The sequence below is a fragment of the Esox lucius genome, chromosome 3, assembly GCF_011004845.1.
Source record: "Esox lucius isolate fEsoLuc1 chromosome 3, fEsoLuc1.pri, whole genome shotgun sequence".
Taxonomy (NCBI): domain Eukaryota; kingdom Metazoa; phylum Chordata; class Actinopteri; order Esociformes; family Esocidae; genus Esox; species Esox lucius.
The window spans coordinates 11495693-11523292 of record NC_047571.1 but is presented as its reverse complement, the minus strand read 5'-3'; the positions used below and the strand labels follow the sequence as shown (position 1 = coordinate 11523292).

At 39.8% G+C, this 27600-nt stretch overlaps 1 protein-coding gene across 3 annotated transcripts in view; it reads left to right on the top strand.

Annotated features, from left to right (window-relative positions):
• The first annotated feature begins 1012 nt into the window (after positions 1 to 1012).
• Positions 1013 to 27600, top strand: part of slc6a9 (solute carrier family 6 member 9) — a 65031-nt gene continuing 38443 nt past the window's right edge. Inside the window, exons 1-3 of one of the 3 annotated variants that reach the window (XM_020045343.2) lie at positions 1013 to 1385; positions 18936 to 19004; positions 20290 to 20559. In XM_020045343.2, coding sequence (XP_019900902.1) covers positions 20530 to 20559 — 30 coding nt within the window. In that variant the 5' untranslated portion in view covers positions 1013 to 1385; positions 18936 to 19004; positions 20290 to 20529. The remainder of the gene's footprint in view (positions 1386 to 18935; positions 19005 to 20289; positions 20560 to 27600) is intronic. The other 2 variants (XM_034289963.1, XM_020045346.2) reach the window with 2 other exon arrangements.

Here is a 27600-nt window from a genome sequence, read left to right as displayed (position 1 = left end):
CCTCCAAGGAAATGCCTCCCCAGACCATCACTCACCTACCGCTAAACCGGTCATGCTGGATGATGTTGCAGGCGGCATTACATTCACCAGTGTCTCCAGACTCTTTCACCTCTGGAACATGTGCTCAGTGTGAACCTGCTCTCATCTGCAAACAGAACGGGTCGCCAATGGCAGACCTGTCAATTCTGGTGTTCACTGGCAAAGGCCAATCGAGCTGCATGGTTCTGGGCTGTGAGCACAATTCCCACTAGAGGACGTTAGGCCCTCATGTCACCCTCATTGAGTCTGTTTCTGACAGTTTGGTAGCCCGCTAGAGGTCATTTTGTAGGGCTCTGGCAGTGCTCCTCCAGTTCCTCCTCGCACAAAGGAGCAGATACCCATCCTGCTGCTGGGTTGATAAACTGGCCGTAAACCAGGCCATAAACTGAAAACAGAGAAGGAATCAAGCAAGGATCATGCGTTTGAGGATTCACCTGTAATCTCGTAACTGCCCACTACGTGTCGCACTGCCGCCTCAAAGATTCTTGCCGGTCTTAGAAATTAGGTAAAAGCATTATCCCTCTCTCGCACTGAGCTGTGACATTTCATCCTCTCTTTTGTCATGTCATTCTTTTGAACTTTTTTCGGAATCAGATATCTGCCGTTTAATGACATGGGATGACATCTTCATTTCAAAAACACACGTCTCTTCCCAATCACTGACATCGGCAGCCTGCTACTCGTGTGAATGACACCACATCGTTGAATGAGATTGCATTTTAAATTATCCTAATAATATACTATTTTATCCTGTCTACATCATTCTACGATATATAGTAGTTTAGGTAGACTATTACGTAGACTAAATTGCATAGAAAATGTATCCATTTATATATAATTTCATCGTCCTAGAGCACATGCACGCATGCCGGTAGAATAGCTTGCTCCATAACCTAAATATTGAGTGTGCCCATCATCAAAGATATCTCACTCATTCAGTCTCATCTTCATGATTAATCATCGTTGTTATTAACGTGTTGGGGGGACAACGTGTCGCAATGAATATACTTTCCCACGTTTCATATCAGCGGTCAAGCCTATGTTATTGCAGTACATTATAGAAAAAGACATCGCATTCTAACAGGTCGAAGGAGAACGCGGTACCTTACTGGATGCGGAGACTTGGATGGAACTAGGATCAAACAGGTTGTCACGGCTGGATTAGTACACGCCGCATATTACAGACAACGCCAAAACTCGGTGACCACGCTTAGTAAAAAGGGGCGGGGCATGTTTTGAGAAAGGAGGTGCAGAGGCTTCGCGAAAAGGAAGGCTCAAGAAAAGGTGATGCAAGTTCGAGAATTGATAGAAAACCTGCCAGCAGATGTAAACCCCATCACCTTATGGTAAGCAACACATGCAATAAAACAGTAAAATAAGATGTTTCAATATTGCATTGCTAGTTTACTTGTCCGGTTCAGCTTGAATAGGCATCAGTGAACAGCATTACTCTCTCAAAGGACAAGGCTGGCAATGACTGCCAAGTAGGCTAGCCAGAGCCATGCAGGGGCCATGTACTTAAGCCATGACTGGATGCTGAACTGTTCATGTTTCTGTGTTGGCTTTACTAAGCTACTTGAAATGTGGTTAATATATAGTAAATTGTTTACTCCGACAATAATAGATGTTATGTTAAAATTTATTAAATGGGCTCAACCATGTCAACGCTAAGCCGTTACATTGTTTAAATGTTTATAATAGCTTTAATTAGCTAGCCAGCTAACTTTAGCTAAAACAACCAGTCATTTGTCTCTCACTATTAACATACTAGTTCTCTATTTTTTTGCCCATCACTTTGTGTAACAGTAACCGGCAGTAGTGCAGTTTGTTACGGAATACAACACCAATTCCAACATTACGCTTCACCACGTGGCGGTGTCAGCTTTGTAGCCACTTCCTCAGTTGTTGCGCTTCTGTTTTGTGAGTTCTGAAAAACATTCCATGATGCTTTGTTTCACTATTATTACTACCATGGACATTCCACAAAGTTTGTCTACAAACATTAAAGGCGTTTACATTGGTCAGCTGAGGGATGGGACTGAGTCAGTCCCAGCATAGTGCAGGTCACTTATCATCTCACTGCTTTAGAGCTGCTGTGGATACCTTAGTTTTATTATACTTACGTAGAACCTTGTTTAAAAGAAAAAGACAGGGAAGTCATTAAACATGTATTAATATTTAATTAGATCTAGGGTTATTACGGTTAAAACAGCCGATATAAGCATCATGGATAATTAATAATAAAATTTAAACAATCTAGTTAATTTATAATGAATGCATATGCATTTTTTAAATGGGCACTGGACAGCAGGCAATTTTGGAGGCGGTTGCATTAAATTGTTACACATGGATTAGCATGATAATATTTTAGTATTATTTTTTTTTAGTTGTGTAAAAGTTATGAAATGTCAATTTCATAAAGTCAATTTCATATATTAATTACATGCCGCCTCACCCTCCTTCACATCAGGGCATCTTTTTCTCCCAATCTGCTGTTTGCTTGTTTACAAACCGTTAGTGGGACCACTATAATGTCCTATGTGAGAATGTTGAGATGGCAAAAATATTTTTGTATTCTAGTTCAACTTTTATTGTAATCTGGTGGCAGTGGAATTTTCCAGTAGCCTAGGACTGTTTCTGCACTGCTGCTGTGAAATGACACTACCCCCAGAGCTCAATGCTGCCATTGTAAACGTGGGGTCAAATGTTCTTCAGAACTTTGTTAATGATTCACAGCAATTTCTTATACCAAAACCATCAGATGTTTTGATATCTCTAATGGATAGGTTGGAAAAATGAGATGTGTTAGAAATGCACTTTTGTAAATGAAGTCAATAACTCCCTAGATAGAAACCATCATGAAACCTAGGGAGGAGCCTGAGTTGCAGGGCTGCCGGTTGCAGATAAGAGTTCACAATCTAATTCCAGAAATATCTGTAAAAATGTCCATTTACTGGTACCATGGGCCAATTGAAAATTTAGTACATCTTCTGAAACTTATCCAATATCACAAAATACCTAATAATACTACAAAAGTTGAGACAGTCAATGTCGAGATGTGTTCTCTAAAGTATATCCAATGCTGTTCTGGTTTCGATCACGCTGCTCACTTAAACAATAAATCTAGACAGTAACCTAATTCTTAAGCACCAGGAGAAACACATTCGCCAGCCTTCACCCTCGATTGAGGTCTAAGGCACCCAAGCCGGAAGAGGATGTGAATCTTGGTCTCCAAATTATGCACATAAGTGAGAGGCAGTGTTGATGCAATTTCAAGTGGAAGCAAGAGGAGTGAGGGCAAGAAAGGGGTGATATGGGAGAACCTAGGAAGGTAGGACACCAAATGGGCCACAGCATTCTTGGATTTGGTGTTACAGACGGGTTTGGTTTTACAGGCAGGGAACCTTACTGAACAGTGGACTCCTAGGGGGAAAACCGGGATGGAGAGGTCTTGTAATGGACAGGCCTTCCCCTGGAGGAAGAGCAGCTCCGTTTTGTCCAGGTTGAGCTTGAATAGGTGGGCCAACAACCAAACGGAGCTCTCGGCTAGGCACGCGGAAATGTGTCACCATCTGGTTGTCAGAATGTGGAGAAGGCAAAAAATACACAGATCCTCTCCATATCGCTTAGGAGTGGCCTGCAAGGAAGGATGCAATCAAAGAGTTGGGTTAGCCTGAGAAGCCCAGCTCTGAGAGGGTGGATGGGAGGATCTGTCGGTTCAGTGTTGAAGGCAGTGGACAGACAAAGGAGGATGAGAGGAGAATCAGCTTGTGTGGTGCAAAGTGTCTGTGACACGGTGGCGAACAGTCTCTGTTGGCTGGTCTGTCTTGAATTCTGAGAGACAATGGTGTCTATTTAAAAACAACATTGACATCACTGTGGTGCATTGCGAATAGCAGCAACATCTGAAACTGAATTCACTTCACTTCAGGGTAAAAAAGGTACTTTTTTGACAGAGACCAAGGGTTATATTCCTGCCTTTTAGAGAACATTTTGTCTGTTTTGAAAATACTGGCTTTTGAATGTTGTCAAGACCCCTGGCCTGTTATTTTTTTCAAATTAGAGTGACATTTGCACAGACTGATGATTTATAGGCTACTTGTGTCATCACTTGCAGTAGGAACTCCAGTAGCTGCCCACACGACTTGAATTATGAAGTCAATCAATAAAAGATCTGTAACACAGATCTGTATCTAAGTGTTTGTTTTATGTATGCCTGTACAGTCCTTTCCAAAGCCTTTACTAATAACAGTCTTCCGTTGATTCCGGTTGATTGGAACATGCAGGCCTATACTATGTGTGTCCCAGGCAACTCATGTCCACTTGCTACTATTTAGCTAAGAGTTAGGCCTAGCTTTTACTGCATTAATATGTCCTTACATTAGACTCAGCAAAATGACATTACCACAAGCATCATTGCATGTATTGGTCATGCATCTTGCGCAACGCGATCTCTTGCACGGTATCTTGCACATCTGTAATGGTTTATGCCTCACATTGTCACAACATGATACAAGACCCAAACAGCTGAGAAGTTCACCTTCTTATCAACGCGTCTAGTTAATGCGTAAATGTACCCGCCAGGCTGTTGACTCTGCGGGTCAGTGTGATATCCATGAGCTGCTTGTTGTTCTCAGTGGATTGGAACCCGCGTGGTTGAGTGCTACAGTAGCCCATCTGGCGACATGTGCCTTCCAGGAGGCTGTTCTTTTCACTGCTGTTGTTGTAGTAATGTGCTGTTCTTTTGGTTCATTTGTTGTTGACTGGGTGGTTTTGGATTGTTTCACCATTCTCTCTAAATCCTGAACAATTAACTGCATCATGCACGAAGAGCTCAGGAGCATGGCCGTTTCTGAGGTACCGGAACCAGCACGTTTGTTACTGCTGTTTTGACCACACTCAAAGTCACTCATTTAACCAATTTTAACTAATCAGTCGAACAAATTAATGCCTCGATGCCGGTCTGTAGGAGCGATCCATTTTTATGAACAGGGTGGTGTACTTATTTAACTGGCCACTAAGTGTCGGCTATTGCATCGCCAAGACCTATACAGTGTATTTTCAGCAACAGTTTTCTAATGACTTGTCATGAATCTGAATGTCAATTGACCCTGGCCAAAAAGCCAGGTGGCAGTACTCATCTTTTTGCTTAATGCTAGTCCATAAGATGAATTTGGCGTAATATTTGGGCATTGAAAAATAAATGTAGGTTAGAACTATGGATTGAAATACCATTTCATTGAATGTTAATGTTTGAATAACAACAAATTTTTGTACAGGTGAAATCAAGCAGGAGCTTTCATTAAAATTGTAAATTTAAAACCACTAAAAGTATTGAAAAGGGAGAACACAGATTAACAGACCTTGATGTGATGCAAACTTTTTTTTGCTGTTTTATTTGCTCCAATCCAAACGGGAAAGGGACACTCAAGCTTTTATTTTTGTCTTCAGTGGGTATATTCATAAGTAAAGGTTATTTGACCAAAAGTTTATATACACAACTCAAAAGAACCCTTTTTTCTAAGAGTGTACTAGGATGTAGGCCTTAGGTCAGTGCCTAGACATCCCAGTTGTGAATAAGGTCTTGACCAGGTTCATAGAGTGTGAGCTGATACCTTTGGCCGGCTGCCGCCTGGCTCTGCACTGGCATTCCAAGGACAGAAATAACCCCATTCCATTTAGGCTCATATGTTTTCACAAAGCTCTGTGAAAGCGCAATTAGGCTTAGGCAAATATTTTTGCACTAAAATAATACATGGTTTATAACAAAGCACAGGTAAATGTTGTAGAGCTGCTGACTAATGGAAGATAAGCTGTTTAAAAATAAATGAAGTCACACTAAATATCTTGGATGAAATTATTTTACTATTGGAATAATATCAGGATTTTTTTAAAAATGTAAATTGGTAACGTGAGCTCAGTCACTGATGGGATTGAAGCTTGCAATTCCTTCTGGCACCGGTTGGGGCCGCATGAACACGGTTGCCAGGTCAGGTCTGGCACGTAAACAGTAACTTGCAGCAGGGACAGTATTAATCACTTTGTAACAGTACCTGTCTGGAATTAGGTATCCTATGTCTAGCTAGGCTAATTGGCTAAATGTACATACTTTCTCAACAACTTTATTCAGATTAAACAACAGCTAGGTTATATTGTGTAGCTTATTCCTTTTTTTGCCAACTTTTGTTAGCAAAAAAAAGCCTATATTTTTGTCATGTTTTTCCATCATTGCTTTAGTGAACACATTCTACTTGCCCTCTTTGATTGTAACATTAGTGCTGATTGCACGGATTATCAAAGATCAAAGCCACCCAGGCTATGGTGTGTTCACACTGCTGCCGTCTGGTAGACACTACCGGAGCGCATACTTCCCGACTCAAAAACGTTTTTCCCCCTCAGGCCATAAGGCTCCTCAACCAGCAAAACTGATCCATGAACATACTGATCACACAAACATTCCAGATGCTCCGATTGCCTTTTCAGGTACAGTTGTGTTCAGAAGTTTGCATGGCTGGCAGAAATTGTGAAAGTTTGGCATTGATTTAGAAAATATGACTGCTTTTTTTTTTTTTTTTAAAGATAGTGATCATTAGTGAGACATTTATTATCGCAGTTGTTTGGCTCCTTTTTTAAATCATAATGATAACAAATCTCCCAAATGGCCCTGATCAAAAGTTTACATACTCTTGAATGTTTGGCCTTGTTATAGACACACAAGGTGACACACAGGTGTAAATGGCAATTAATGATGAATTTCCCGCACCTGTGGCTTTTTAAATTGCAATTAGTGTCTGTGTATAAATAGTCAATGAGTTTGTTAGCTCTCACATGGATGCACTGAGCAGGCTAGATACTGAGCCATGGGGAACAGAAAATAATTGTCAAATGACCTGCGCAACAAGGTAATGGAACTTTATAAATATGGAAGAGGATATAAAAAGATATCCAAAGCCTTGCAAATGCCAGTCAGTACTGTTCAATCACTTTTTAAGAAGTGGAAAATTCAGGGGATTTCTTGATACCAAGCCAATGTCAGGTTGACCAAGAAAGATTTCAGCCAAAGCTGCCAGAGGACTTGTTCGGGATATGAAGAAAAACCCACAGGTAACCTCCGGAGAAATATAGGCTGCTCTGGAAAAAGACGGTATGGTTGTTTCAAGGAGCACAATATGATGATACTTGAAACAAAAATGAGCTGCATGGTTGAGTTGATACTTGTAACAAAAATGAGGCTTTACTGCACCAATGCCACAAAAAAGCCTGGTTACAATATGCCCGACAACACCTTGATACGCCTCACAGCCTCTGGCACACTAATTTGGAGTGACAAGACAAAAATAGAGCTTTAAGGTCACAACCATAAGGGCTATGTTTGGAGAGGGGTCAACAAAGGCATATAGTGAAAAGAATACCATCCCCACTGTGAAGCATGGTGGTGGCTCACTGATATTTTGGGGGGGGTGTGAACCCTAAAGGCAAGATGACCAAAGACTTTGTATGACCTGGAAGCATTTTGCCAAGACGAATGGGCAGCTATACCACCTGCAACAATTTGGGGCTTCATACAGTAGATAACCATTACAAAAGACTGCATGCTGTCATTGATGCTAGAAGGGGGAATACACATTATTAAGAACTAAGGGTATGCAGAACAGGGGTCAGTAAAATGTTTTCTTTGTTGGCATGTTTTGTAATATGATTGTGCCATTCTGTTATGACCTACAGTTGAATGTGAATCCCATATGAAATAAAACATGTGTTTTGCCTGCTCACTAGTCTTCTTTACAAATGAGCACAACTACTTTAATATACATTAGAATATTTAAAATCAATGCTAGTAAACATTTTTTTTTACTGTGTATTACTGTCATATTTACCATTTCTACAGTATTCAATACTACTACCAATATTGCTGCTAATCTACAGTGTTCTTTTTAAACTGATGCTATGAATTGTGTTATGTACAATGAGGGATAAAATTAGTGAGAGATAGAATAACATCAAAAAATCCAAAAAAACACAACATTTTTTCAATTAATGAGGCTGATCCCTCACCTTCCTCATGATCATTGATGCCCCACAAGGTGAGATCTTGCATGGAACCCCAGGCCGAGGGAGATTGAACGTCATCTTGAATTTCTTCCATTTTCTAATAATTGCGCCAACAGTTGTTGCCTTCTCACCAAGCTGCTTACCTATTGTCCTGTAGCCCATCCCAGCCTTGTGCAGGTCTACAATTTTATCCCTGACATCCTTACACAGCTCTCTGGTCTTGGCCATTGTGGAGAGGTTGGAGTCTGTTTGAGTGTGTGGACAGGTGTCTTTTATACAGGTAACGAGTTCAAACAGGTGCAGTTAATACAGGTAATGAGTGGAGAACAGGAGGGCTTCTTAAAGAAAAACTGACAGGTCTATGAGAGCCAGAGTTCTAACTGATTGATAGGTGATCAAATACTTATGTCAGGCAATAAAATGCAAATTAATTACTTAAAAATCATACAATGTAATTTTCTGGATTTTTGTTTTAGATTCCGTCACAGTTGAAGAGTACCTATGATAAAATATTACAGACTTGTACATGCTTTGTAAGTAGGAAAACCTGCAAATTCGGTGTTGTATCAAATACTTGTTCTCCCCACTGTATATACTCTCCTTTTTAACTCCACTACGTAGTTTAATGTCATAAGATTAATGTCATAAGACATACGTTGTGCAGGATGACGCTGTGTTCGGTGCATTTGACAAGTAAACCTTGAAACATTTTGATTGATATTCGGATAACGGGGCACATCCTGATTGATTTGTACAAACAATGTAAAGTTAAAAAAAACTTTTACAGTGCCTCCTTCATACGTTTGAGCAAATTAACCACAAAGTGGCAGAACACTGGTTGTCCACTAAATAGTTTTTCAGTATTTTCATCTTAAAAAAAAAAGTGTTCCTACATGTTACTGGAAACAGTCACTGTTGTTATGCCCATTTTAACAAGATGTGGGAGATCTCCCCGAGGCCCTAGTGTTTAAGTGTCGGAAGCCTCTTGTCACAGGTTGTTAGAAAAACGCTTTGTTGTGGCCACAGTTAATTCGATGCTGTTTGGCTTAACTGCTATTTAGAGGTGTGGAAGTATGTCGAACACGTTCCATGTGGTTATGTCTGGATGTGCCAAACCTGTTGGATGAAGGATAATTCACCACCCAGAGATTTTGTGGTCACATATCAGCTGGGAGAGGGATCGTCTGTCTCGTATTCGGATTGACTCTGGACCAACAGATATGACAGGCCTAGTACATGAAACATTTGGCCTTATGTTTTAAGTGAAAGTATTCTCATTAAGTTATTTCATAATAGTTTGGACTGATTATATTTTTGTCATACAAACCGGTGTCCTGTCAGTGTGACACGTTTCTGGCTGTCGGCCATATAACCCTGGAACTTCAGCTATTCTTAATTAGACTTTGTGGGAGTGACTTACTGCATAAAGTAGCCTTTTTTGTAAAGTATTTGTGAAAATTAGAAATCTCAGCATGTTAACTTGCAAGTCAACATAACTCAATTCAGTAATTAGTAAGGTTCTATGAGGAGGTCTTATACAATTGTGCATCTGGTTAAGGAACTGACTGCCTGATGGAGTAGTATCTGTGACATTTGATAATGTACTCAAACACCTATCCTTTACACGACATCTCTAATGAGCCAGCCTCCTTATTAAATGTTTCTTCAGTGAGCTTGCTAGTCACTGTAGTAACATCATTTTATGACCATGATTTAATGAAGTAGTAACTTCCTTATATTCTCACATGGGTCAGTGCATTATCAAGTCAACTCTGCCGCATCTGCACTGTATGCTCTGGTGCCCTACAATGTAGTGATTTGTGCTTGACGTACAAGACGTGTGGAAAGGGGTTGTGGGAGAGAACTGCTTGTAAATCCAATGCCAATCTCCCTAGGAATTTATCTTGGCTTTCTTATTGACTAACAAAGGCCAAGTTTGAAAGATTTCTCAGCAAGACATTCCAAATAATCAGAATAATGTACTTAATTTCATTTGCTTTAAAAAGAGAAAAATCTTCAGGTGTTTCAAGAGCATAAAAAAAAAAGGTCTACATTTTTGAAAACTGCATCTCCTTAAGAGAAATCTGGGCCTGGCAGCCAATTAACACCAGAAAATGTCCAGACACATTAAACATTTTTAAAACCTTAGTCAGAAAAGCTAGCTATAATGTAGCTAGTCAAGCCTAACAATTTTAACTTGTCTGTAAATGTATGCACATCTATGAATCATAAACATAAGATATATAAAAGTTGATATAACCATTCATTTATGTAAGATTGCATCAGTCCTGCGGTGCTTGAACCGAAAATTTTTGGATGGATATGTAACTATGACTCACATTTAGATATAAATCACCTGTGGTCCAAAAATTTAAACCTTTTTTTTTCCTTTCTCTTATTGATTCTTCATGAATAGGCTGAAAATCCTAGCTGGCAATGTTACCACAGCCCATGGGGCTGTAACATTGCCAGCTAGATATTCTAGCTGTTTTTATCTGCTGTAGAATCCAGCCTCTAACATTTACAAGACTGAAACAATAACATGACCACGTCCCTTGGTAACGTGACCACTAGGGTTTCAATGATTGATCAGGGAAGGGTACCCTAGGTTGGCCTATGTAAACATTTAACAACAATTTTACAACTATAAGCCAGGCAACAGTGTCCGCAGAGGCCCTGCGATGATCCATGATCATCTGACATTGGATGGAAGAGGGGAACGACACGTTACTCCCCGTTTGGTGTTGCGTGCTTTGGTGCTCTTTCAATTGTACTCTTGTATTACGTTTATTGTCTAAATACCAAATGTGTGTTAAACATTTAGGCCATGGCAAATAGGGAATAGGACAGGGCATAAATTGGTCAAGACCGACCACCAAAGCCTGCTCACCATAACATGTTGGGAAGACTAACAGTGGTTGAGAGAAAGACAGAAACGGCACTGCATGGACATTTCCCTGAAGCTCTATGATTGAACTGCAGGGAGACTGCAGTGTGCACTGTGTTCTGTGGCCACATATTTGGTTGTTGTTTGTGGGAGAGGGATGCAATCTCCAAACTAACCAGACTGGTATGAGAGGGACTCTCAGAAAGAAACAGTAGTGAAAACAATCCAAATCAGACATTAATGTGTATGCATCAGTGTTTGGCTCCTGGAAAATGTTGCCATTTTTGTTTATCATCTTTTACACTTTAATTCCAGAATATGTAATCAACCCTGCCTATTCTGTTTTGAATAGTATTATACAGTTCTGTATGGCAATATTAATTCCTATGTTTTTGAATATAGGAATTGAATCCCTTAGGCTGCAGCAGCCACAGGAGGCAGTCGTGACTAAGTTTGGACCCTACCGAGGTGGGTTGTAAAACCTGCATCTGCCACTCACAGACGCAGTTCCCAGTGGCCTGAACAATAGTCTGTAGCCTTTACTGGGCCAAGGCCTTATTCTGCTAATCCAGTTAAAAGATTAGCTGGACGGCCTGGCGCGTGTGTCTGTGCGTATTTGTGTAAGTGCGTGTTACATGCATGGACGCTCTGCAGTAATTGTTTCATGAGTTTGGATCCATCCTGATGCTGTTAGTCAATGCTGATGTGTAGGAGAGGAGGGGCATTCAGCAGGGTTTGGCGGTTAATAATGACATATAATGGGGTAATCAGATGACCAATATGAAGTCATTGTAACCTGTTGGAATTTCTTCAATACAGATTACGGTTACATTCTTACCTTTGTGATTGTCTGTTTTAATATGTCAAGGAAAATCTCATAAAACATTGTTAGTTTTGTCACCATGGAGACATCTCACATGCTCTATGAAGTTCTGCTGTCCTGCTGATCGCCCATTAATGAATGTGGTGTGCTTTTTTTGTTTTCAAACTTGTTAGGTAACACTTTGAAAATATTTTTCTTGCCCTCTGGTCAATCCGACTGCCATATGTACTCAATTTCTTGCGTGCTGATTTGTAGTGTGTTTTTTCTCTTTCCTCTCCTTTGTGTGTGCAGAGGAGTGTTATTATTATTATTTTTACAATTCCACTAATGTTCTATTCCGCTAATGAGTGAAATAGATTTTAAAAATCTGCCTTTTTTGAGCCTCGGAGCCATCCATAATCAGTGCTGGACTTGAGCACTGACCGTTCTTTTTTGGATCAGCATACATGTACCTCTTTAGGTGCTGGTCCGGTTTGGGAGCTGTCCCCTGTACTCTTTACTAGCCACTTGTCTCATAATCCTGACTAACTGCATTATTACACATCAAGTAGAACACAGGAGTGTCCAAGATTTTGGAAACTGGGAATCTCTTTCATCACATCCCCATCTCCTTCCAGAACTCCGGAATGTATCTCTCTTCTGACTGCTATCGCCCACCGAAAATACCTCCCCTCTGACCCTCTTCTCAAATTGGGAAAGATACGCTGTGTGTGTGTGTGTGTGTGATTACACCTGTGTGTTGTAAGCAAGGACACAAGTGTTGTTGCTAATGGAGAATGATAGAGCGTACAGTATCAGGTAGGACTCTAGCCTACAACAGAATGATAGACAACAGCTAGATATTCAATTCAAACACGTAGCTTGTAGTATGATAAGTTAAAATGTTATGCTTTTGCTAGCCTATGCTAAATATTGTTGTCGTTGTCAGTTGGTTTTCCACCTGAACATATTCCAATAATGGAATTAGCCTAACAAACAACTTCCGTGCTCTGCATAAATTAGGCTACAGATCTCCCCTGATTAATGTTCTAGGTAAACATTTAAAGTCACCCTAGATTATGCCTTTGCCTTTTATAAGTGGTCTACCTTATGTATTTGGTCCACTGTTCATTTCATTAAAAACATGTTTTTGTAAAGACATGCATTTCTCTAAACAGGAAAGCTACCCTTTGCAGGCCCCCAAACCCCATTTTGACAAATGTAAGTGTAACCATCTGCTTATAGACTGTACCTTGAAAAGGTTGCAATCACATGACCGGAACACTCAGTAGGTCTTCAGTTTAAGATGCTGATTTGTGCTTTATATTGTATCCTAACATAGCAGTTTTTGTACTTGATCAAGAGCCCATTGCAGAAGATGGTAGAACTATGGCATTAGAGACCAGCAACCTTCTATTTAGATTAACTGGAGCTAGAAATAGACACTGCTAGTTATTGTAGTTATTTGAGGGGTGACATTTAAGGGCCATGACACCCTGGTCTTATGGACCGACTTGAAAAAATATAGCTCCTGCACTAATTTAATTCTGAATCGAGCATGGTTCCTAGATTACAATAAAACACAGAATATCTTGAAAATAATTCACTGCCTTTTGAGAAGAAAATTGTTTATTTAATGCCACATTTAAACTTAATCTATTGTTTTTATACTTGGACATGTTATTAGCTAGATAAACTAATTCTTCTAAGTGTCCATTTAAGTATTCTGATACACTTTACAAGTTAAATGCCTTTATAATTGAGCTACATATTTTTGTATTGCATCCAACCACATTTTTGTGTGATCAGGGTCAGAAGCTACTGAAAGCCTTTATGCTCTCACATCAGGCCATATGCTAAAGATATCTTTTCACATTTATACTGAAGATATCTTTTCACATTTTTTTCAATTTTTTTTTAGTGGCTGTTCAACGTATTCACCCTTTTGAACTTTTCCACATTTTGTGTTACAGCATGAAATCAACATAGATTTAATCAGGAGATTTTGTCACTGATCAACCGAAAAAGTCTGTAATTTAAAATTCTGCAACTTGTTTAAAATGAGTTTAAAATATAAGTCAGAAAATAATTTTGTATAAACATTCAACCCTTTTCTGTGACATCTGAATGAGCTGTGGCGCAAACAATTGTCTTTAGGAGTCACGTTGAATTGACTTCAGAAGTCTGTAATCAAGGTGCTTCACATGATTTCAGTCCGACAGTTGGTTAGTACAATTCCCCAACAAAGAAAACTACTTTATGAAGACAAAGGGACATTCATAGCAAATTCTGTATAAGCTTCTTCACAAACACCAATTAAGAGTAAGATATAGGAACATTTCCAAGGCTTTGAAAATCCAGAGGAGCACAGCAAAGTCCATTATTTAAAAATGGAGAGAATATGGCACAACATTTAATCTTTCTAGAACAGGTCATCCTCAAAAACTGAGTATATGGGCGAGAAGGGCAGCGGTCAAAGAGGCCACCTAGAGGCTTATGGCAGCTCTGAAGGAATTACTGTTTTCCACCACTGAGCTGGGAGATACTGTGCATACTGCAACAATACCGCATAGCGGAAAAAACTCACGCTCCATCTCAGCTACAGTTTGCTAGGAGGTATGTTGGAGAATGAGATCAAGTGGAAGTAGATTCTATTGTCTAGAGACTTTTGGCCTCAATGCTAAACGATATGTTTGGCGCAAGCCACATCATCAAGAAAACATCAACCCCACTGTGAAGTGGCAGCATAATGCTATGGGGATGCTTCTCTTTGTTAGGGCCTGGGAAGTTTGTGAAGATAGAAGGCAAAATGAATGCCGCAAAGTACAGAGAAACCCAGGAAGAAATCTGCTGAAGTCTGCAAGAGACCTGGGACTTGGGAGAAGATGAATCTTCATGCAGGACAATGACCCCAAACATACAACCAAAGCACCGCTGGAGTGTCCCAAAAACATGTGGAAAGAGTTGAAAATCAAATCTAACTTGGCTTCGGTGGTTAGCCTCCTCAAAGGTTACAGAACTTCAGAAGTCGGTTTGGTTCACTCAAGGAGCTGTGATGCAGTAAATTCAAACTGACTTCCTCCTCATCAAAGCATTAGCTCTTCCATCTGTTCAGCCCTCTTGGCCAACATTTAGTGTATAGATTTCTTTTACACTTAATTATAATATATTATTGGTATTGCTAGTTGGACAGACATGTTCTTACCTAGTAAGGAAACAGGACAGGTTTGCCTAGTGGTCAAGATCATTGGGCCAGTAAACAGTTGCTTGTTCTAATCGAGCTAGGTAAAAAACCCTGTTGTTCAGTCCTCGAGTGATTAAGACTGTACTCTAATTTCTCCCAGGTCATGTACATGGTATAATAACATAATAACAGTGAAAAAAAAGAATGATGTTTAGACATATTTGTTGATATTATTGCAGGAAGCAAGTTTGCATTAAATGCAGTGTATATCAAAACCAGCTGTGATATCACTCATCTGTGTCAGAAACAGGAAACCCCAGTGTAGTGAAATTCTGTACTTTGTTCATCTCCACTGACAGAAAGCTGACACTCGGTGTTCCTTGTACTGTATTACCCCTTCTGACAACCGTGGGTATTAAGGGGAACATTTGAATTGAACTAGGATGATATTAACACTTGGATAAATGCTACAATTAGAATTTTAGAAAGTTCTTCTAGAACGCAGTTGCTTATTGAAAGTTGTTTTAATGAAAGCAAACAGCAGTGTGTAGTGTGAGCCCCAACTGCTATCTGTGGTGTGGTGGGCGGAGGGCAGGGAAGGTGTAGTATCATGTAGCTACAGAAAGGCCAATCATACCATAGCAGATTTTCATTACTGCCTCTCCTGCCATTGCTTGTGATAGGAGTAGTGAGATTGGCTGAGTTCAGTTTCACTGCCACTCAGCCTATACTTGTCTACTAAGGAAGTAGAGGCTATATAGGTCAAGAGGCAAGTTAATTTCAGGAATTACCCATTTGGCAAGGCAATGGAATGAATTAATTGCAGTCACCAGCTTTGTGGTATTCATTCTTGTTGACTATGCCAACAATGGCTATAGCCTGTATTAATTCCATTGTTTGTGTAACAACATTCCCAGATTTCTGTATGTCAGCAGGTTTGGATGAATATCTAGCCTATTTTGACTGAGTATATTAGAGCTGTCAAACAATTGATTGTATAATCTTCTGTAGTTAATGGTGAATATGTTCAGATTTTGTCCTAAATACACACCTTTCTTTTTAAAAGCAATCCTTACTGTATTATTTTGTAAACGATATGGACAGTGCTTGACTTAAGTCCAGGAGCTATCTTTTTCCTAGTATATGTGTGTGTGTGTGTGTGTGTGTGTGTGTGTGTATATATATATATATATATATATATATATATATATATATATATATATATATTTAGAGTGGGGAGAACAAGTATTTCATACACTGCCGATTTTGCAGGTTTTCCCACTTACAAAGCATGTAGAAGTCTGTAATTTTTATCATAGGTACTCTTCAACTGTGAGTGACGGAATCTTAAACAAAAATCCATAAAATAACATTGTATGATTTTTTTAAAGTAATTAATTAGCATTTTATTGCATGACACAAGTATTTGATCACCTATCAACCAGTAAGAATTCCGGCTCTCACAGACCTGTTATTTTTTCTTTAAGAAGCCCTCCTGTTCTCCACTCACTACCTGTATTAACTGCACCTGTTTGAACTTGTTACCTGTATAAAAGACACCTGTCCACACACTCAATCAAACAGACTCCAACCTCTCCACAATGGCCAAGACCAGAGAGCTGTGTAAGGACATCAGGGATAAAATTGTAGACCTGCACACATTTTGCAATTTTGTATATTTTGTTGAAAATAATGTACAGGCTTATCAAAGGTCCAGAGTTTGATCAATGCTACTTCAAAGAGCCACTATGATCACATATTAATATCACGTTTAAGTTGCTAATCTTCTCCAAAACAATTGTTAATTTGTAAGGTAAGACTTTTCAGATGGAAGAAGGTTTCAGATGGATAAACATGGAGAAAACCTTTAAAGTTCTGATCCAATTTGTAAGCATTACTTACAGATTCTGTGAATTTCAAACCAGCCCCAACCAACTTGCTCTCCTTTGTTGCTGATAAAACTCTGAAGGTGCCTTGCAGGGATTATCGACGGGATCAATAAACCCATTAACTTTAAGACCTTCTTTGACTTGAATGATGCAATTCAAGTTCTACTTTTAAATAACAAAACAAGCTTATATTCAAATGAACAAATTCCCTTCTGTCCTTTTCGAAAATACAAATCTCAGTTAAATGTGAACGTTTTGAGATATTTCATATTTCACATATTCTTGATGTCAGACAAAGCAATGCATGTGTCATACAATATATTGGATAAGGCATGCTTATCCAGGATGTTGTGTGAAAATATGTTAGCTCCAAAATAATGTGGTGCCTTATGGAATTGCACTTGGAGGCTCCATCATTGCACACTTACTGGAAGGGTTAATTGGAGAGCCTTTTAAGCCCCTACACCCGTACACTTTCACTCAGAGGCGCATGTGAACATGCAAATGGAGGGCCAAGGACTGAGTCAAGGAGTTAGTTTGAGATTGAGACAGTGAATGCTAAATATCATGTTTTTCAATATTCATCGTTTTTATATTAATATATGAAGGCAAAAGTATTTTATATGTTCTAACAGAACACTAGTCGTCTTATAGAGATTGCTGTAATGCTTCAAACCAGTTATTACTGTGTACCTCCTCAGATGATCATAAGAATCAAAATATATAATAATTATAATGTTTTTTATTATATTTTAATCAAGATTTTAGGAAATACAAGACAAATAAGAAACAGGAAAACCTGGTAGTGTGTACAATGGCACTGCATCATATAGCTAGCTTTAACCAGCCAAGCAAAATCATAACCTTTGACCCAAACTCATCAGATGCAGAATATGCAATAAAACTCAATGTTACAACAAAAAATTAAAAAAATTAATAAAAAAAACATTAATTTAAAAACATTAGCTAACTAAATGTGTACAAATCTGAAAGCAGTCTGAAAAGGAGGTCAGGTGTGTTTGGCCACGCAAATGTTTATGTTAACCTTTATTTAAACATAAGTCAATTGGGGCTCCCTGGTGGCCCAGCGGTCTGAGGCGGTCTTTTGTGGTGCCTTGCAGACTACTGCAGTCTACATAATCTCAGCCTTGACTGTACCTCTGGTGGACGTGTGGCTGGGAGCTCCATGGGGCTCCATCAATGAATGTCTCTGTCCCAATATAGGGCTAACGGCTTTACTACTGCAGTAAATGCAACTTAACAATTTATATGCTTAAAAGTTTACACTTTCTAGTTATTGAATTGCTTGCTTTTAGCATCACAAGCTTTTTAACTGGGCACTTTGGTATTTTAGCAGCTGTCCTCTTGCCGTTTTACAGCTACAACCTGCAGTTCTACATGTTGTTACCTAGGGCAGAGAAACTCAAAACTAAGGTAAAACATTTGAATGTATATACATTAGATGTAGGAATGCTCCTGTAAGAATGTTAAGATAATTACTGGTCTATACAGGGAGCCAGTATTGATGTACCAGAATCAACCTATACCGATGTTTTTTCATTTCTGTACTAGGGTACCTGACATAAATTAGCCTGGTGTAAACCACAGTACTAGAGTGACCGCAGTGACTAGTGCAACACTTACAAACGACAACTAAAAAGTACTGACTGTCCTGAGAATAATATTTTATTTCCAATATTCTAATAATAACTAACTAGTTAATGTCGGCATGAACCTTTCTACATGAATGCAGGCTGTCATTGAAATGCATAGATTAATGCAACATGGTGCTGTGCTCATTCTGCCTCCTACCAGGCTATGGCCACTGAGACCATAGACTGAGGATACAGACAAGGGATGGAGAAGAGGCCTGTACTTTTCCATCCAGTAACTCTCTCACTCCTCTCAGAGGTGTCCAATGGCTGTGGCGCAACACTCATATTATGTACATAACACCACAGCAGCCCTGAAGGAAATGAACAGGGCTTAGAGAGTGGAGCTTGTGGGATAGTTATCGGTTGGACCATTCTGCACACCAGTTTGTTCTTCACTGCCGAGCCCGTGTTCCTATCTTATCTACAGTGGTAGCTCCTTTCAGTAGCCGACGGAGCCTGGTCAAACCCACAGCCTGTCCTGCTTACTTCTGTGATGGTAAGACTCTTTCTGTCCCTGGTAGCTTTTGCCTTTTTTCTGCCGTCAGGTCCCCCATTTGGCCCCAGCATGTTTGATTAATCTGTGTGTTCCATTGAAATAGGAGTTATATTTGGCAAACCTTTTTTACAGACCTCTTCGCCGTGTTTGTTGAGACACTTTGTTCGCGGTTCTGAGAAAAGTCACTTGGCTGAATTTCTGTGGATCTGATTTTTATTTGATGTATTTTGTCACCCAGCAAAAGAAAGATTCCTACAACTTATGTAATTAGTTGAAGTAGCTTAAAGAAATTATCAAGTTTGCAGGCTAAATATAGGTAAAAACAGTAAAATAGATATAGCCTACTAGGTCAGTGTGAAGTAGTGGTCAGTCGGTCAGACAGAGGGTTAGGCTGAGGACAAGAGTAACTGTAAATAGCCCTGGCATCTGAACAGAGTGGATTTTTAGGTCAACCATCTTCTAGAGCAGTGATGCCGTAAAGGATCGTTAGACCTGGCCATTTTAGCCGGCAGGCATAAGGTGACCTGTAAGATGTGGGACTGGGGAGGCTACAACAGACTAAGCTGTAATGTTTAACCCCATGTAATGGGTTAGTAATATTATTAATATTATCATATTATTTTGTTTTGCCATGTTGATGTCTGTTTTCTGAATGATGTAATTTGGATACTCCAGGTCTAATTAAAAAAATTGTATAGCATATTTCAAATAGAACTTGAAAAAAGACAAAAAAATAGAAACAGCCTAAATGTGTAAACAGCTGTACTTAGTTTTTGTGTATTTTTAGGTATGGACTTAAAATGCCTATAGAATAAACTAAAACAATGTAATTGATTTAGTTCTCCAAAAACAACTACGTTTGACAATTGTCACATAATTTAACAAAAGACAAAAATGAAAAAACCAAATTCCAATTCCATTGAACACTAAGACGTATATTTATATTTACTTTTCATTTCACCCATATTCTTCGGTTCATTTCGATTACTGCTATGTCCTCAACTGTTGTGCAATGTGCAGTCAGTGAAAAGTCTTACAGTAGCTTTTTCACCAACAGTAGACTAATCTGCTTGTTACAGTAGCACATTGTTTAATATCTTAGAATCTTAATATTATTGCCTCAGATCAGCTAAAGGCATATCTCAAACATTTACAATAAGCGTTGTAGAATAGTGAAACTTTTCAGAAAATTTTTACAGTGATGAAATAATTGTTAGATATTGGAGAAGTAATCAAAAGTATTGCCTCCACCCCCTCTTTGTCACATGTCCCCTTCACCACATAGAAAAGTTCCTGGATTAGGGGAGAATTAACACAAAGCAGAGACGCCACTTCAGCTACAGTCTGAAACTGAAAAGGAATCAAGGAAGCTACGGGGCCAAGCTGCACGCGAGCCTCGGCACTGCAACACCCTTGTCCCGACAAAGACAAGTCCTAAAGAGAGACAGGCAGAGCGGCGCAGACATAGACCACATCCTCGCGGAAAAGAGAGGCCCGTCCGCTTGAAAGAGCTCCTGACTGAAGCATGGCGGAAAAACAGTTTTCAAGCATTCTGGTGAGTTTTTGTTGTGCTTCTATTCATTCGTACCCCCACTCCATCTCATACTCATCTCCTCATGCGCACCCCCCACAGAAACAGCAGAGGATGACGCCACTCAAGTGTCTGGTGGGAAGACTAGAGGATTCTGTTTTTAGAACTGGTAGGACTTGTCAAGGCTACTTTTCTTTGAAAGATGCCAATTACGCTTGAGCTGTAGTATTGGTTGTCAGTGATGAGCGAACATAGGTTGACCCAATGCTGGTGATCATTGTGTCCCCTCAATACAAACAGCCAGTAGTCTAGCGCCATGGTTCAGGCATCAGTTAATAGGATGAGAAATAGATAGACCTAATTATTGGCCCGTCTAGCTAAATTAAATGCATATACTGACTTTACTGTTTTTGGTGTTATTTGTTTGGTTTGTTAGATACAGTTGCAGTTAGAATTCTACATATTCACAAAATATGTAGAGTTATTTCTGTGGTGTAATGAGGTTTCGACACATGGTGAATTAGTTGGTGTTTGAATTAGTATGTTTTCACATCTCAAGCACACTCAAATATGGCCAAAAAATTTTTTTGCTTCATTTTTGTTAATTCTTTCCCCTGAAATATGCTGTAGTTCTGATGGTAATTACTATGGGTTATTGTGTCAAATCAGTGCTATTGGAAATGCCTAAATGTCTATAAATTATGTCCCCTAAGGGTGTTTGTTTTATTAAAATTAAGAAGGATTTCATATCAACCAAATATCTGGTTAGTGGCTTGAAAGGTCCTTCACATAATATTTACGACTCTTTAAATAGTACTATGATATGAATGCTTTTGTAGTCTTTTTTGTATGAATATCAATTTTGGATTAGATTACCATTTGAAAGCATTGGCATGTACAATGTATCACCATGTGCTCAAGGTGTTACACAACCTTTATTTGAGTTTATTTATTTGTCAAGCAGGTAAACTGTACAGTAGGCTGATTGCTAGCCTTGGCCGGGGTGAATTTTTCAGCCACCACTTCTGTGATTGTTTGGACAGTAGCCCTGGCCAACGGCCACCAGGAAATACTGCAATTCAAATGACACATATTCACCCTGTTAACAGCTGTAACTGAAATACATTAGACATTATGGCTGAATTGAGTCAAATGAAGATTATAAGTAGTGCCACACATTATTTTTGTTTTATTTCACAAGTGTGGCCCACTTCCTCAAACCACTCTGTGAATCTCCACAGGCCAGTTGTCAGTGAAAACATCAGCTGGGCGGCAGGTCTGCCTAGTGGTTAAAGCATTGTGCCAGTAACCAAAAGGTTGCCAGTTCAATGGCATGTCCAATATCCCCTTGAATAAGGCACTTTGTCATTATTTATTGGGTACATCGCACTGGTTAAGAGCATTTGTTAAATGAATATAAAAACTTATATTTATATGTTAAATGAATATAAAAATGTGGTGATGCAGGTAACCTTGAAAATATTTTTGTCTGTTCCAAAATGTCCCACTGCTGAAAGTGAAACACGGAGACAGGCAGAGGTAGAAAATATAACCTCTCTTATCTGGAGAGTAGGGGGAAAAAACAGATGAGGAAGGTCATACCTTGAGTTTCAAACTTGAAGTCAAAAATAGATAAGAGCCAAAGATCCTCCCGTTCAGCTTCCATCTCCTGTGATTGGTTCCCTCATGCTCCGCCCCCCACGACTTGGTCTGTTGTCTTTCACGTACAGACAGTGGTGCTAGTGATTACACTGGGCCGAGCCCTTCTCCCGCCGGTACTGTCACTGTTTGTTTTCTCACTACTCTCCTACTCACTAGAGCGCAGTTGCTTAGAAGACATCTTCCACTTCATGACATGATTTCTAAGTGTTACCTCCAATTTCTGTTAATATACATCTCTTAATAAACTTTTTGAATTTGAATTTACCTGATTATTCTTTCACTTACTGCAACCAGTGGTTCTGGGTTTCTATGTATTCAAACATAGTCCCCATGTACTGTCTGATATCATTGTGCTTGAAGTTGTGCTTTAGAAACCCCAAGTCTGCATTTTCCCAACCTTTCCTGGAGGCCTTCTTTTTTCTGTATTTTTTCTGAATCTGAAACCCAGCGTCTTTTACAGTGTTTGGACTGACTTTCCCTGAATTGGCAGCCGGATGTTATTTTGGCGTACGTTTTTTACGAGACGGCTAGCTGTCTTTTCTGCGTTTTGTGAGGATGTGTTGGGGGAAGTGAGCGGGGTGAGGGATTTGAACATTTGTCTGTGGAGCACCTCATTTAGATGTCGTAGGACAATAGGTAGCAGGGTGTCTGGCCGCTGCCCTCCTCCTGCTCATTTCTTCCGAACAGCCAAGTGGAGTCAACACAACAGAGTAAGCGCCAGTATCAAGAGCACGTCAAACTGTTAAATACTTTTAAAGGAGTTATTTAAAGATATATTTTGTAGACGTCAGCAAAATACAATGGCAATTTTTTACTTTTGAAGGAATCTGACACGCGTCACATGTCGCTAGGGCCTCTCTTCTGTGGTTGTCTGAGGGAGAGGAGAATGTAATCCCAACAGTCATTGAAAACATATTTTTGCCCTGTAATGAGGTAAAAATGACAGGGGGGTATTTATGCTTGGCCTGGCAGAGACTAAAGACCAATAGGCAGTAGCAGAGCTGTTAACTGCAATGACTTCTCACTCCCTCCTCCCTTTGGTAGTGTAGTGTGTTGTATCTCCCATGGGCTGCCTGCTAATGTGGGCTGCATTCTGTGAAGCAGAAAAGAAAGGGAAACAAATACTGGGTCCCTTGGCCTGTCTACAGGGTCCCGTAGGTCAGGAGCCATTGCTCCCATTTCTGGAGCATTCCGCCATGAAATGGTCTATAGGATGCCTGTTGCTGTTAAATGACTTGAGTTCTGCCGCGTTTGTTTGTAGCACTGAAAATAAGAAGCATATCTCATGTTGTAGGGTTACTCATTTACGTTAGCTTTTTAACATTCTTGAATTGGAATTCTGCTGATGTAGTCACTGTAGTATAAAGACGTTTATGAGTGGTTGATTTTGACCACCTGCTTCTTGTAAATAGTCTTCCCGCTTTGGGGGGTTTGCTTAAGGACAATATATTCAGGTAGCAAGTCGAGTTGGTTTTGCTCTGGTCTGCCTTTCTTACTTACTTAAGGCAGACCATATTGAACTGTCACTCCATCGAGTTAGCTTGAGCATTCACATCTTTGAAGCTGTGTAACCGCACTGCCTTCGGGGGCATGGGAACAGATGTGAGGGAGCAAAGGGGTAAGTCAAATGTGATTTCTGTTTATGTTTGAGCGTCTGACTGTACAGTGCGCTGCACCGTGCGGACGAGCAGGGAAAATGCAGCCACTGTGGCGAAGGTACAATGAGGGGACAAGGGCCACCAAATGCCAAACACGTCCACTGCTGCGCTTCCTTTTAAAAAGTTCCCCCAACCAAAGAGCCCATTGAGTTTCGGCCTTTAGATTTCATTTGAAGAAACCACTCAGGCTGAAAATGTAGTTTTTCGTTTCCCCTCCCCTTTCCTTTGTGTTTAATGGCAGCAATCCTCTAAATAAAGGATAAACAAAGTAAAAAAAAGAAGAGGGAAATCCACTTTCATCTGCTGGCTAGTTCTTGAAATTATGGACAGCAGTTGAGCATTGTGTTCTCTCAACAGGCACTCCTAAATCTTTTTTTTGTATTATTATTATTTTCAACGGTCCAATAGAGGTCCTTCAAAGGCTTTTCACCCCATATTTAGGTAATTTGTTGCGCTTGAACTCAACCTCCTCTGTCCGTTCTTTAGTGAATGGGAGATATAGGCATGGGATGAAGCAGGGTCTGCCGTTCTCATGGCTTTCACAGGAACACCGCCTTCACATTATTTATCACTTTGATTACTTCCATGTCCAAGGCTCCCCTAAAAACCTCTAATCAACCCACTCTTTAAAATCATCTTTTGTTTTAAAAATAAAATCGTGATTATCTGCCTACTTTAAAAGGTTACATTTATCTTTCTCTTGCAGACCTTCCGTTGAACAAAATTTGCTGAAGCAATTATGTGAATTAAATAGCTTATTAGACAAAATTGTTGCCTAAGACCATGTTACATTTTGCAGAATTAACTAATTTTGTGTTAAATGATTAACATTACTTTGGCTAAGTTATTTCTTCATGTAACACAAAACAGTTAATTAAAAAAGTTATGAAATTAAATAAACATTATCAATATTTTTTTATTCACATTTTCGCTGAACTATTGTTCCCTTTTCATCTGCCAGTTAGTGGAATCTGACATAATACTAAATAGTTTCTAGAATTCTACAACAACCCTGGAACAGTTCTGTTTACATTGCTAAAGGCCTTTTACAATTGTTTTACACAAATACTCACACACGTCTTTTTCCCCCTCTTTTATATTTTATTATTATATTATTATTTATTTATTTAAAAATATAAAAATAATGAAATTTCATTACACATCTGCAGGATTATTGATTACATACTACTATTCAAATGTTACATTTTCAGTCAGAATTTAGGACTGCCCCCTTATTTCATCCCATGTTCTCATACTATTTAATCTCGACAATGATTGCTCCTGCTCGTCCAATTTTCTCCTTGTTGAATCCACGTGAGGTGAGCTAGAGTCACATGTACCTCACTTTCATCCACAGCAATGGTCCCATATGTTTGTCAAAATGTGTGTGTGTTTTTTTTGTGTGCTTTTTCCAGCCCGATTTGTTCCCAAGCTACTCCACTGAGCCCCATTCTCCCTGGAGGGGAGCCGAGCTATACTCTATTTATAAAGAATTAACAGCTGGGGCCCTTCCAGCAAAATTACAGAGGGGCAAAATTATCATGGAAACTTCAGGTTAACCCAACCGTGAATAGATTGCTCTCCTGTGTCCCTGAAAGCTGCTAGGCTAAGCAGACGTCACTCTCCAAACTGGCAGAAATACTCAGGAAGTGTTTTTGTTTTTTTACGACCATAGCTAAATTAATTTGTCCTTTTGTTGCACTGACAAGGGCTGTCAGGCATTCCCTGAAAAAAGTGTGTTTTTGACCTCTTCAGTTTATGTCCTTGTCTGTCCAGGCAAGATATTCTCCAGAGATTAGTTTTCTTCTGAACTGTCGAGAAAATGAAAGGTTATCGAAGTTGTCCCTCTACCAAGCCATTGCACACCCCATCACTTACTAGGCAACCTAATCAGAGGTGATGAGCGATTAAGTTAATTGGAATAACAGACAGAGATCTAGATGCAGGGGGATTTAATAGGACCAAACATGATTGCCATTACTATAGGAGATCTGGATGTCTTTGAGCTCCAGTGGATTATTAGATTTATTTCTAACCTACTGATGCACCTCTACTATAAAAAACCACCATGAAACTAGTGGTTTCAGATACCCATACACACTCTGGGAGCAGGACAAACAATAGCAACACGAATAATGGAGTGAAGTTATGTTGGTTTGAGCTTACTTTATGTATTATTTATCAGTGTTTGTTTATGTGTCTTGCATTTTAGTCTGCAAGCCATCTGATTCAGAGTACAACCTGGAAACATCAAAGTAGGCATGAAGTTGTGAAGGTGACATGATTGGTTAGCAGTAGCAAATGTAGCCAACACTGAAGTCCCTTGTTTGGGTTGTCAATAGCCAGGGGACTCTGAATAGGAGGCCCGATAAGGTGCCTTATTTCATGAAGACCATTCTTAACCACTTTAGTCATCGTTTTATGGTTATTTATTCGATTGAGCGTTCAGTAAATATTGAGATTTTCTTCATTTAACCTGACCTTACAGTGACCAAATGGTGTCCAGATTTGATGAGCTTGCTCACATAAACTCAAATGCGGTCATCAAAATTCGGTGGTGGTTCTATTTACTCTGATAGAAGCGTAGTAGAAAATAAAAGGTGCAAGTTTATATTTGAAATGGAACACTGTGTAAATCCACATTTCCCTCCCCTTACTCTCTCTGTCTCTCTCTCTGTCTCTCTCTCTCTGTCTCTCTCTCTCTGTCTCTCTCTCTCTGTCTCTCTCTCTCTGGCTCTGTTAGCTCTCTGGCCTGCCCCGCTCTCTATAGCAACTGGACTTTTCTCAGGCTGTTGGGCTGCCTCATTGATGGTCTATGTACAGCCAGATGACCCTTTCTAAATTCTTGCATGCTTAAGTCGGAAGTTGTCCCGTCCCAATGGCTCCGCTCTGCACCTCACCCTACCCCCTTCACCACGACCAGGAGTGTGTGGTAGTGGTGGCGTTGCATCTCAAGGAGGTCCCCGTCTCCCTGTCTTGTTTGGGGGTTAGGCTGTGTATTCTAAGCAGCAGGGGGGAATGCCTTGGATCTATTGGTTTTTAAGGGACAATTCCAGTCCAAGATCAGATTTTAAAAAGTCATAATAGAAATGCCATTTTCATCAATTTGCACTCAATTTAAAGGGATGGGAGTGTTGTTATAAGATTTAGCAAATCCGGGCAATTAGAAACAATACCATCTGTGAGGCTTAATTGGAGGTAAACAGCAGATATAACAGGGCAATTAAGAAAACAAGTTCCCCAACATGTCAACTGGCTGTAATAGTAATCCCTTCTCTTTTCATGGTCATAGTTTCCCTTCTCCACAGTGCTGCGCCTTTCAACTATTGATAGACGGCAGGCAAAAAAAAAAAAAAAAACGCTATGCAAAATCCTCATTAAATCTGACCTGATCTGTGGTGTACAGGCTCTCTGGTGGCTGACTAATAGGAGTTGGCTGCAGCCCCTGTGGAGCTTCTAATGACCTACAGTGTTGGAGTCCCCCACCGCCAGGCTCGTGGCGACCCGGGCCTCCTATGGAAGCCCAGAGGAGCCCTGCGTGTGTATAATTCATTACGCTATCCCAAACACATCACACGCTGGCTCGTCTGCAGACGCTTACTACTAAAGAGCAGGCAGAAAGTGTGCCAAGCTATGCCATTTCCATCACGTCTGCAGCCTTTCCACCAAATCACATGGTGGGTAAATCTACTTAGTGAATTGTGGTGACTGTGAAGGTGTGTCAGTACAGCAGTTGCTAATACTG